Consider the following 13,574-nt stretch of genomic DNA (forward strand, 5'->3'; position numbering starts at 1 on the left):
CTGCCAATACTATGTAATACCCTGCCAATACTCTGCAATACCCTGCCAATACTCTGCAATACCCTGCCAATACCCTGCAATACCCTGACAATACTCTGAAATACCCTGACAACACTCTGAAATACCCTGCAATACCATGCCAATACTCTACAATACCCTGCCAATACTCTACAATACCCTGCCAATACTCTGCAATACCCTGCCAATACCCTGCCATACCCAGTCATACCCTGCAATACTCGGTAATACCCAGCCATACTCGGCGATACCCAGCCGTACCCAGACATCATGCTCAGCCAATATTACAGTGGGGGAGATGATGTGAATATTACAGTGGGGACTATATGGTGGTGGAATTTTCATAGGTTTTTGCAAATTCAATTATTTGCTGATCCGAAAAATTATCCGATCCATGACTCTGATCCGAGGAACGATCCGATTTGTGATTTTTTTTTTGATCTGTTGCACCTCTACTTGCTAATCCTATTTTCTTTTAGGCTATGCTTGGCCTGATTAAATTATTTGAATTGCCTCAAGTTAAGCTAGCTAAGTGGTTTGTGAGTGAGGTGTGTCATCTTCAGGTGTGCAGACAAGTTACAAAACAATTCAGTGGCTCCCCTCGGGGTATCGCTACAGTTTTAATTTGTACATTTTCTTATTTTCTTCTGTGTACTCTAGAGTTAACACCCTGATGTTTAGGCAGGGGTTCTGTTAAATTTAGTTGCCAGGCCGTAGTTGCCTTGGCCAATTGTTAGGAGGTCAAATTATATCACCCTAATTCTGGAATTGCGGCACTTCTCTCTTCTGTCACTAGATGGCCGGGTACCTGGTGACATTAGATAAGGCAAGGGCATTGCAAGGACAGAGTAGGAATGACTGGGATGTCTCAGCCAATGGGCAGGGATTTTCTTGGATCCCTTCACCTGCTGGGGGAGCCTATTTATTTGGGTGATCAGGGTTCTGTGACACCTGGGTGGCTGTCTGTGTTGTGCTGCCCCAGGCTGCTAGGCCAGAGCCTGAGGCTTACCCTGGGAACATCTGGCTGTTAGGCTGTCTGAGGGGCCTATCCAGAAAGAAGAGAGCAGCGTAGGGTTGGGTCTGTGGCTTGCAGTACAACCAGAAGTGACAGTTCTGTCGGCTGGAGAACCTGTCTTGGTGTAGGTAGAGGGGAAGCTGTCACCACTAAGGGACCATCCACCTTGTTACCAGGGACCGCAGTGAGTAGCTGAAGCAAGTACCAGAGCAGTATTCTCACTAACTGGGGACGGTGACAAATTGGGAAATTCTCAGCAGGTGTCAAGCCAGGGACCCAGCCAGTGGAGCTGACACTTGCAGGGCAGTCTTGTGTGCCAAGCCAGGGACGCTTGAGAAGTTTCTGTGAGTGCCAAGCCAGGGACCCAGCAGGGACGTGGGAATGACGCTTGAGGAAGATACTGTGTGCTAAGATTGGAAGAACTCAGGGGATCCAGTGGCAGTGGATCAGCAAGTTTAGTAAGAGAGACTGGGAGCTCAGTTGAGTGAAGATCTACAAGAGGAGATTGTAGAAGAAGGAAAGAAGTTTGTTACAAAATAAGTTGTTACAAGACTGTTGCCATAGGAGACAGCGATCCTACTTGCGCAGATGTGGTGTCTAGCTGGAAGCCTTTCCCAACATAGCTGTCTACCTATAGAGATCTCGGAGTCTGCCAATTAACATTGCAACTACTAAAGGGTGTCCTTGCCCTAATCCTCTCTACTGCTGTTCTGTTTAAGAGACAATAAATCTCTTTGCATTCAAGAAGTGTCTGGCGCCCATTAATCTACCTTACTTATCTGTGCTCATCAGCCACCTACTGGGCTACCCTCCCCAGGGATTTACTGAAGTCCCACAAACATTCAGACTGCTTATTTGACTTTCCAGCCCACTCTTATTCAAGGACTCTCTACAATACAGGGGGAATCAAACTGGTCCACTGGTTACAGAGGAGACAAAAAAAACTAAATTTGCCAAACATCCTAGCAACCTAACAAAGAGGGTGCTAGATCTTTATTGTGTATACCAAAGAGTATTATTATCATCATTATTCAGTGTATCCCTTTATCTCTGCATGCATATTACTTACTTTTTTTGATGACAATATACTAAGTTTATTTCACTAATTCATTTGGTGTATGAGTTCTTTGAAATAGCATTACTGCTGGGTACTTAGTGTTGCTGCCATTGGTTTCTTGTGATGCTGTGGGTTTGTGTACTTAGCCTGGTGTGTCAGAAGAGCTAAGGTCTTTGAAAAGGTTGAGGTCAAGAACAGAGGACCCATGTTAACCAGCAGCTCCACAAACCCTTTCACTTATCCCTTAACGGGCAACATGAGAGAATTAATGTAACATTAACACGGCATCTCCATCTTCCACCCAACTTCCCCCACTGGAATGGCCATCTCTATTTATGGGGTTGTCTCAGTCCCCTGCCAGCCCACTACTGGGGATTGGCCGAGGCCCCATAAATATTCAAGGCAACTCCTCCTAACCCCAACCCTCTAGTTCTAGAAGGTTCTCCAACCTTCCAGACCAAGGGGAGGCACCAGATAGCTGCAGTGATGAGTCACCCAGCCCTGAACGCTAATGAAGCCTGAGCCAATTAAGACTCACAAATTTACAGTTGGAGTCAGAGTATGGTTTGCCTGCTCTAATTCTAGCACACATATCAGAGGGTGCTACACCAAATATCTATTCATGCAAGGAAATAGCTCTATTTCTCTGAGATATAATTGGATATTTTACGGGATCACCTGACCTCACTTTACTGTAGTATAAATGTAATTATTATCTCATGCAGGAGCTGCTCTACAGATGACGGGACCTTCTACATATGAAGCCAGAGTTGGATCCATTGCCCACATTCCCTGCACCTTCACCGCAGATACACTTCCTGCAGATCCCAGATATTTTGCCGTTGTTTGGCATTTCGAAGGAAAACGTATCCTAAGCTATGATAACATTGTGATACCAACTGATCCCAGATATTCATTAAATATAGATGGAGCATTGAATGGAATCGCTGATCTGACCATCTCTAATACATTTCTATCAGATGGTGGAATCTACACATGTTCAGTGACTAATAGCCCTATACAAAGGGAGAAGGAGATCAAAGTGGAAATTTCAGGTAAAGAAATTCAGATTTTTTGTATTTTATTGCAGGAATAGTTATCCTCTGCTCCTTGCTTACAGAACTAAAATATTTTCACCAGCTTTGTTCTCTCTATGCAAACAGCAAGCTAAAATGATCCTGCATTTATATTTCACTTCATAATTACAGATCTGCCACTGAGGCCTCATGGACATTGGGCATTTTTTTTTTTTTTTTCAAATATAACATTTTATTCATTTAGCTCAGGGGAGGCAAAATGGAATAAAGAAGGATCCTGAATGGTAATGGACGTCCAACAGTTGCATATACAAGTGAACCTGCATCACATACCCATCTATGAGCAGAATAGTGACACTTCATAAGATAAAATGAACATGTTCCATAGTCTACATTTTAGAATGCTTTTCACGTTTATTTTGTGCTGTGAGGATTAAAGTGGGAGTCCGCCGTTTTTTTGTTTTTTTTTAAAAAGCCAGCAGCTACAAATACTGCAGCTGCTGACTTTTAAAATAATGACACTTACCCACCTAGCGCGCCCGCAATGTCGGCACCCGAAGCCGATCTCTCGATCGTCTCTCGGGTGCTGCCACCGCCATCTTGGGTATGGGAATCAGGAAGTGGAGCCTTTCGGGTTCATTTCCCGGTTCCCTACTGCGCATGCGCGAGTCGTGCTGCGCAATAAGGATGGTCCACGCTGTCTCTGGGATCCGTGTGTTTCCCAGCAGGCAGCGGGGGACCTTCGGAAAGGGGCGTAGATTCTGCGGAAAGGGGCGTAGCTTCTGCAGAATCTACGCCGGAAGTGGGTGCAGATACCTGTACTGTACAGGTACCTGCACCCCCCTCCCCCCTGAAAGGTGCCAATTGTGGCGCCGGAGGGGGGGGAGGGTTCCAATGAGTGGAAGGTCCACTTTAGGGTGGACCTCCTCTTTAAATCTTCTAATTTATTGATATCTTCTACCTTGTGCAACCAGGTCCCAATAGAGGGAGGTGCCTGTTGCTTCCAGAATAGGGGAATGCAAGCTTTGGCAGCATTCAATAAATGTTGCATGATTGATTTTTGGAGTAAAAAGAAGGCCGGATCATTGGGAATATTATAGTCCGTTAATTTTTGGGTTATGTTTAGCTTAGGGCAAGACCAAAAGATATAAAGGAGCAATCCTCTGTCTGTTTACCATTTGCAAAAGCTATCTGTGGTGGTCGAGTAGTATTTGTTTAACTATTGTGGTGTATAGTACCATCTAGTCAGGATTTTATCATTTGTTTACTGTATTTTCATACAAATCGACGACTTTAACAGCTTGCCAACCACCTCACGCGTATATAGTGTAGCAGAGTGGCACGTACAGGCAAACAAAGGTACCTGTACATTGTCCTTTAAGAGGCGGCCTGCAGGCGTGCACACCCGCGGCAAGCTCAGTGAGTCGGATTGCGGGTCCTGCAGACTCAATGTCCGCGGGGATACCCGCGATTGTCTCACGGAGAGGAAGAACGGTCAGATGCTAATGTAAACATGCATCTCCCATTCTGCCTAGTGACAGTGTCCGGGAGCGGTGATCAGTGACATGCCACATGTAGCCACGCACCCCAGAGTTAGAATCACTCCTTAGGACACACTTAACTGCCCCCTAGTGGTTAACCCCTTCGCTGCCAGTGTCATTTACACAGGAATCAGTGCATTTGTATAGCACTGTTTGCTGTATAAATGACAATGGTCCCAAAAATGTGTCAAAAATGTCCGATGCGTCCACCATAATGTCACAGTCATGATAAAAATCGCTGATTGCCGCCATTACTAATAAAAAAAAACAAATATTAATAAAAATGCCATAAAACTATCTCCTATTTTGTAAACCCTATAACTTTTGTGCAAACCAATCAATAAACGCTTATTGCCTTTTTTTTTTTACCAAAAATATGTAGAAGAATACCTATCAGCCTAAACTGAGGAAAAAAATGTTTTTTATATATTTTTGGGGATATTTATTATAGCAAAATGTAACAAATAATGAGCTTTTTTCAAAATTGTCGTTCTTTTTTTGTTTATAGCACAAAAAATAAAAACGCAGGGGTGATCAAATACCACCAAAAGAAAGCTCTATTTGTGGGAAAAAAGGGACGTCAATTTTGTTTGGGAGCCACATCACACGACTGCGCAATTGTCAGTTAAAGCGACACAGTGTCTAACCACAAAAAGTGCTCTGGTCTTTGACCAGCAAAATGGTCCGGGATTTAAGTGGTTAAGGAAAATCTAAGAATATTTTGTTGTTCCACTACTGAAAAGGAACAATTTATGTCAGCCTCCCATTTCTGTAGGAAAGACAGTTGTGGTTGTTCAGGAGGAGAATTGAGAAAAAATACGTTTTGGATAACACTTGTGTCAGAGTTCCATCATCCATACAGTAGTCTTCAAAGGTCGTCAAGGTCCGATTAAATTGGATAGGATTTGCTGAGGAGTGTAGAAAGTGATGTAGCCATATCGCGCTCCAAAAAAGGAGCTGGAAATGACCATTCTCACACATCAAGGTCTGGAGGGAAGGCCATTGGTTTCCATCTAGAAAACGTTTGTGACCCCGTCTGAGGGAGTGTCTGGAATTCAGACCGTCCAAGTCCAGGAGGAAATGCTAGGTTGCCCAAGATAGGGATCAGAGGGGATTCTCTGGTGGAGAGCAAAGCTCAGAAGCTAGCCTTGGAACAGAGACAAAGTGTGGTGCTAATTAGGGGATGAGATTTCAATGTGGTAGGCAAACAGGCAAAGGACCACACAGTTCCCTTCAAAAGGATAACAGTCTGGGTCTGCACCAATTGTGCCCAGATTTTATGTTCATTGTGCCGACTCCAGTCAAAGATTCGGCACAGATGTACTACCAGATAGTAATTCCTTACATCTGGAAGAGCCAAGCCCCTGTAATGTTTGGGTAACGTAAGGCATCGTCTGGGTAGAGTAGGTTTTGAATGTGCTCAGATGAATTTGCCAAAAAGTGACTGTACTTGTTTGAAATAATGTGATGCAATCTGTATCGGTAGGGCTTGAAACAAGTAGAGACATTTTGGAAGTATACACATTTTAAGAAGGTTGCTCCTTCCAAACCAGGAATGCATTCCTTTATGCCAACTCTCCAGTAGGACAGGAGTCATGGTCAGTAAGGGTGGGAATTTAAGTTTGTACCCACGGGTAGGGATGAGCTTGGTGTTCAAGTCGAATGCATGTTCGACTCGAACACCGGCTGCTCGCCCGTTTGGCGAAGCCAGAACTCTGTGGGGCGTTCGCGCCAAATTCGTGTGGCGCTCACGGTCCACAATACACTGTGCCATCGCAGTGCATTGCTGGCTCATGATTGGCCAAGCATGCACTGTGACCCGCATGCTTGGCCAATCACAGCGCCGGCAGCGAGGAGAGCCATAATTGACCACAGGTAGGATGCCTGTGGCCAATTATAGCTCAGGGGGTTTAGTACATGCCCCACACTATATAAGGTTGCCAGCGCGGCGGCCTTGTGTAGTGTATTCCGGCGTCTGCAGGAGTTAGTGGGTGTTGTGTTGTGGGTGTTGTGTGTCCAGCGCAGTATACACCTGTATCTACCCTTTATTGCTGTTGTTCTTTAATACAGCCATCTGCAGGAGTTAGTGGGTGTTGTATGCCTCCAGCGCAGTATACACCTGTATCTACCCTTTATTGCTGGTGTTCTATAATAAAGGCATCTGCAGGAGTTAGTGGGTGTTGTGTGCCTCCAGCACAGCACAGTATACACCTGTATCTACCCTTTATTACTGGTGTTCTCTAATACAGCCATCTGCAGGAGTTAGTGGGTGTTGTGTGCCTCCAGCGCAGTATACACCTGTATCTAGCCTTTATTGCTGGTGTTCTATAATAAAGGCATCTGCAGGAGTTAGTGGGTGTTGTGTGCCTCCAGAACAGCACAGTATACACCTGTATCTACCCTTTACAGTATACAACTGTATCTACCCTTTATTGCTGGTGTTCTCTCATACAGGCAACTGCAGTAGTTAGTGGGTGTTGTGTGCCTACAGCACAGTATACACCTGTATCCCCCCTGTATTGCTGGTGTTCTCTAATACAGCCATCTGCAGGAGTTAGTGGGTGTTGTGTACCTCCAGCACAATATACACTACCCAATTGCTGGTTTTACCATCTCCCTGCAGGCCATTACTATGTCTGTAAGGCCAACAAGAAGAGGCAGACAGTCATGAGCCAATAAAAGAGGGAAAGCAGGCTCTGTGTGTAGAGACAACAGTGCTGGTTGTGGACGTGGTGCATAATCATCAGCACGTGGCCATGGGACACACTTGTCCTCATTTTCGGCAGCTGGACGCGCTGAGCCGCATAATGCGAAGACTTGGTAGAGTGGATGACCAAGCCCTCTTCATCCTCTCTCACCCAGGCTCAGGGTACTAGCAAAGCAGCTGCCAACGCATCCTCTTCCCTCGTCTCAATGTCATCATCAGTCACACCTTCCCTAGACCCACCATGTCCTCCTGAGGAGTCCCCCGAACTGTTGAGCACAGTGTTGGGTACATGCTCTCGGAGGATGTCCAGTGTTTTAAAGGCTCTGATGATGATACCCAGCTAGAGTTAGGCAGTAGCATGAGCGCAGAGAGAGGGGATGCTCAAGAAGGACAGCAATCTGGCAGTCATGTTCCACCAGCTGTAGTATACTGCCAGGTTTGCTCCAGTGATGAAGAGTGAGGGGATGATGAGGTCACTGACTCCACGTGGGTGCCTGATAGGAGAGAGGAGGAGGAGGCACATCTCCAATGAGGCAGGATGCCCTCCGGGGGCCAGCTTAGGGGCAGCACTCCGACTGAAACACCGCAGAGCTCTGCCTGTGCAGGGCGCTGCCTCTGCGCGTTATTCCAAAAGTTATTTGGTGTGGGCCTTTTTTGAGACGAGTGCATCAGATCGCACCTCTGCTATTTGCAACATATATCTCAAGCGTATCTCACGTGGCCAAAACATCAGCTGCTTGGGCACCACATGCTTGACCAGACATATGTTGACCTGCCATGCAGTACCTTAAAGACCCACACCAAAGAACAAAGCGGACTTCTACTCGCTCCTCATCAGCTGGGATCTCCAACCCCACTAGACCTTCAGTCCTCTCTGAAACCTGCACTGAGAGGAATGAAGGTGTAGAATTAGGTGTTTCACAGCCAAGTGCTTGCGGGCACTCTGCTAGCGGCACACACACACGTCCGATTGCAGCAGGCAAATTTCCCTGCCCCAGCCATCCACATGCCCAGCGGTTGAATGCTAGCTTGGCTAAATTGCTAGCACTTCAACTGCTGCCTTTTCAGTTGGTAGACTCGACTCCCTTCCGTGAGTTTGTACAATGTGCGGTTCCTCAGTGGCAGGTCCCTAAACACCACGGAAGGTGATTCTGGCTCTCTACTGGCATGTGGAAGGCAATGTCCTTGCCTCGCTGGACAGGGCTGTCAGCAGTAAGGTGCATATTGCAATGCTACTACTGGTTGTGACACACCTCTCTCCTCCACCCCCTTCTCTTCTTCTTCCTCCATGGCCTCTGCCATTGCTCTGTCCTCAGAACCAGCAGTGCTCTGTAGGCGTTCAAGGGGCTATGCAAGTACGCAGGCAAAAAGATGCCATGCCGTGCTTGCGCTGGTTTGTTTGGGGGACAGGAGCCACACTGGGGCAGATATTTTGATAGCTCTGCAGGGGCAGGCCGAGAGGTGGTTGACGCCATGCCAGCTTAAGCCAAGAATGATGGTTTGCGACAATGGCACCAACCTCCTCTCCGCCCTCCGACAGGGACAACTGACCCATGTGCCCTGTGAGCAGTGACAGTGCATGCATCAGTGACACTGTACCTCTTGTCCACCTGTTGGAGCATAGACTGCGTGTAATAATGGACAGGGCACTTGAGGCACAACAGAAGCAGAAAGAGGAGGACTTTCTTGCCTCTCAAGGCCCCCTTTATTCAGACAGTGTTCCTGCTGTCTCACCCATCACACAGGAAGAGGAGGAGGAGGAGGAGAAGGATTGTGTCAGCATGGAGGTGGAGCCTGCCACTCAACATCAGCAGCAGTAGTCTTTTAGGGATGATTTACAGTCCCAAGACTTCTACGTGGCTGGGAGGAGGTGGCTGCGGATCATGTTGTCCTTAGTGACCCAGAGGACTCCGGACCGAATGCCTCAGCTAAGCTACGCTGCATGGCCTCCCTGATCCTGCAAGCCTGCGGAAGGATCCTCATATTCTTCGGATCAAGGAGAGGGACCATTACTGGATGGCCACTCTCCTTGATCCACGGTACAAGGGTAAGGTTGCAGACCTTATCTTGCCGTCGCACAGGGAGCAGAGGATGAGACATCTCCGGGAGGCCTTGCAGAAAGGTCTGTGCAATGCGTTCCGAGAGAGTTCCAAACTCCAGGTCAACATGTTGTTGAGGCTTCGGTCAGTCACAGAAGGAGCGGTGGAGAAGGTGGCTGTCTGACCGATGCGGTCAGACAATTTTTTAGTCCACAGCCCCAAGGTATGATCGGTTCCAGCAACCATCGCCAGCGTCTGATTTACATGGTGCAGGAATACTTAGGGGCAAGGTCAGACTTGGACACCTTTCCCACCAAAAATCCTCTGGCTTACTGGGTCTTGAAGATGGATCACTGAGCAGAGCTTGCACAGTATGCAATTGAGCTACTGGCCTGTCCTGCATGCAGTGTTCTTTCGGAACACACCTTCAGTGCTGCTGGTGGCTTTGTAACCCGATCACAGGGTGCGCCACTGACTCGGTTCATAAAGATGAATCAGTCTTGTATCACCACCAGCTACCAAGCACCTGAAGCTGATGTAACCGAATAATTTTTTTTGAAATATCACATCCCTTCAAGACTGCCTATACTGATCCTGAGTGACTGGCCTGTTATGTTGACTGACTATTCTCTTCCTCCTTAATGATCTCACTGATATCTCAGAAGAACATTTTTGGTTCTGGGTGATGCCACCAGCCCAATTTTTCATTCCCTATTTAACAGGGGTGTGTAATTACAATTTTTGATGCAACGCTTTGCAGCAGGGTTCATTCCTGCACTCCAAATAGAGTATATGGGAGAGGTTGCAGTGTCATGGCACCAGCACCAGTGCCTAAGGCCCAATTTTCACAGCCCCTGTTTAACAGGGGCATGTAATTACAATTCTTGATATAATATTTCACAGCAGGGCCCGTTCCTGAGCCCACAGAGAGTAACTGTGAGGACTTATAGTGTTGTGGCATCAGCACCACCACCACAACCACCAAAGGCCCAATTTTTCTACCACTGTTCAACAATGGCATGTAATTACAATTCTTAATATAATCGTTCACAGCAGAGGGCTCCAGCACCCACCAAGAGTCACTTTGAGGGCTTACAGTGTTGTGGCAACAATAACACCTTAGGCCCCCATTTCTGCAGAGCATATAGGGCAGGCCCCTACTTTCAAACATCCAACTTACAAATGTCTCCTACTTGCAAATGGAAGGCGAAAACAGGAAGTGAGATGAAAAAAGACGGACGGCAAAACAAATTATACAGGGCTGATAACCCTTCCCATGTTTTCCAAAAAGCTTAAAAATAGATTTTTTGACTGGAGCTACACTTTCAAAATGTACCAGTTCAAAATTACAAACAGATTCTACTTAACACAATAATCCTACACAGTCCCTGTCTTGTTTGCACCGCCTGGATACTGCTGTTATGACTACATAGGGCCTGGGGGCCCTACGCCTTTCCTTTTTTTAGTTTGGGTACGGGGTTCCCCTTAATATCCGTACAAGACCCAAAGGGGCTGGTAATGGGCAGGGGGAGCTACCCATGCCATTTTTCTCAATGATTTTCATCCATATTTCCGGAACCAGATATTACATTAAAACCGCAAGCAGTTTTAAATGACTTTTTTTCCATTAACTGTCATTTTGTGCAGGGACTGTTGTAAACACGGGAAACACGTGCCACTGCACAGGTATACTATAGACACCCCCGAGGCACGATATTTAAAGGAATATTTAACTTTTTTTTCACTTTATTCGTGATCAGTGCTCCTGAAAAAAACTGCAGTTTTTAAAAACAATTTTGGCATTCACCCATGTCCCCTGGGGCAGGAGCCAGGTCCCCAAACCCTTTTTAGGACAATATCTTGCATATTAGCCATTAAAATTAGCACTTTAGATTTTGAATGTTCGAGTCCCATAGACTTTAATAGGGTTCTAAAGTTCACACAAAGTTTAGGTCTGTTCGCAGGTTCTGGTGCGAACCTAACCGGGGGGTGTTCGGCTCATCCTTAGTGGTAAGTTTGTGATCTCTGACTGATTTGGATAACAAGTTCCCACACTTGTTGCTGGACTCATAACTGAGCTTGTGGCAAAATTGAAGTGCCGCTTTAGCTCTGTAATGCAATAAATCCACTGTTTGCCGCTGGAGGGACCATAGTTCATCCTCTATAGAGGAAGTACGTGTTTATTTATGCTGGGGCTCTACCACATGGATTTTGTTAAGGAGCATAGTTAATCAGTACTCCTCTGATTACTGTCTTGTGGGCTTTCCACAGTATACCTGGGTCACAGTCTGGTTGGTGGTTGACGGAAAAGTAGTTCTTCAATTTGTTGGTGACATCTGTTAGAACTTCTGGGGTCTGTGGAAGACTTTTGTTTAACCTCCAAAATGGGTTTTGGTGGTTGGAACCATCGAGAGTGAGTACCGTATTGAGACAGGAGCATGATCTGACCACGTGATATTCCCTATGCCAGATTCACTTACTGATTGTAACTGCTGATGAGGGACCATAAAGTCATCAATTATTGAGTATACTTTGTGTGGGGAGGAATAGAAGATATAGTCTTTTTCTCCAGAGTATTGTAATCTCCAGACATCACTAGTTGGGCTCTGTGCAAATATTGTGTTATTCGTCTATGAATGCCAGCATGGACAGAGGATAGGCCCGACGATGTGTCTGCTGAGGGCAGTAAAGGAATATTGAAGTCGCCACCCAAGATCAATTGGCCTTCAGAGAATTCTATAAGCAAATCAAGTATACAATGGATAAAAACATCCTGGTGATTGTTGGGGACGTAAATAGTTGCCAGCGTCACTCGTGAGTTACCAATATATCCATTGAGAAACACATAATGGCCGTTGCTATCTATCAAAATATCATTGCAAGTCCAGGGTAGTTTACTAGAGAGAAGTATAGAAACCCCTTTAAATTTAGTGGCATCATTAGTAGCATGGTAGGACAGAGGGTAGAATCTATCTTTAAGGCATGGAGGTCTACCTGCTCTAAAGTGGGTATTTTGAATAAATGCTACATCAGCATGAGTCCTTTTTAGGTAATTGAGAAACATACGCTGTTTTTCGGCTTAACACAAACCTTTCATGTTCAGCGAGACAATCTTGATGGAGTCCATCGCTATTGTAGTCCGGAAGAGTGGGGGGGGGGGGGGGGTACAGAAAGTACCAAAAAAGGAAGAAAGAAAGAAAAATAGAGAAAAGAAAAGTATAAGAAACTATATGTGCTTCAACCTCAGTGGGGGAGGGGGTGGATTAGTCCAAGAGGAGCCAACCCTTGCCCACCCAGTCACTCCATCAGGAACAACAAGTAACAGTATGAAAGTATAAAAAAACAACATTGTTATAGGGAATAAACATGTATAACATCTAGTAATATCTGGCGGTCACATTTTATGGTTTCCCGGACTCTCCATCACAGGGAAGATGATTCCTGGAATTGCACAATATAGGAAGCAGTTTGCCACTATCTGGTCTAACTACCATAAATCAGGCTATTTTCACTAGGCCATGATCATTCCTCACTGCCTACTGACAATATAGTGCACCCCGTTGTTAGCATGGAGAAGAGGGGATCATCCCAACCATGCAGGGGGTAACCCACACGGAGATACTCCCTCGCACATTTGGAGTGGCTCATCACCCACCCCCCCTCAGGTTACGTACAGGGGGTGAGAGGAAGGACAAGAGATCTTCTTAGAAGGGTTGCATAAAAATGCATTCAGTACAGCAATACAACAAATACCCCTGATCGGTATAGTAATGGAAACAGCAGGTGGCAGTAGAGACTGAAGCACCAGATGGGGCAACAAGCATTAGCACCGGAGTAGAAGAGTAATATCTCAGGCTATCTTAGAAGAATAAGTACTGTATTTATTGATTTACACCCGATTGAAAATCGGTGCAAATAGCGTGTGCGTGTTATACTCCAGTACTTAAATTTTAGCTGCCTGGGAGGGGACAGGGAGGGGTGGGACGAGCGCCGTCAGATTACATACAGTGAGAATCTCCTGTTTACATGGCATATGGGAATTGATTCCTCTTAGGGGATTTTAAAGGGAAAACAACTACTCTTATATTATGCTAAAGTAAACAATGTTTATTATAGATAATTATTTTGTGTTTTTACATAGGTAAACAAGACCTACATTG

At 45.8% G+C, this 13,574-nt stretch overlaps 1 protein-coding gene across 1 annotated transcript in view; it reads left to right on the forward strand.

The window, feature by feature from the left end:
* LOC143923719 (uncharacterized) overlaps nt 1-13,574 on the forward strand; it is a 174,914-nt gene that overhangs the window by 21,463 nt on the left and 139,877 nt on the right. The window contains exon 2 of the mRNA XM_077447530.1: nt 2,816-3,145. Coding sequence (XP_077303656.1) covers nt 2,816-3,145 — 330 coding nt within the window. The remainder of the gene's footprint in view (nt 1-2,815; nt 3,146-13,574) is intronic.

The sequence above is a fragment of the Lithobates pipiens genome, unplaced genomic scaffold (assembly GCF_037356315.1).
Source record: "Lithobates pipiens isolate NorthernLeopardFrog02 unplaced genomic scaffold, aLitPip1_a1.2 Scaffold_22, whole genome shotgun sequence".
NCBI classification, from domain to species: domain Eukaryota; kingdom Metazoa; phylum Chordata; class Amphibia; order Anura; family Ranidae; genus Lithobates; species Lithobates pipiens.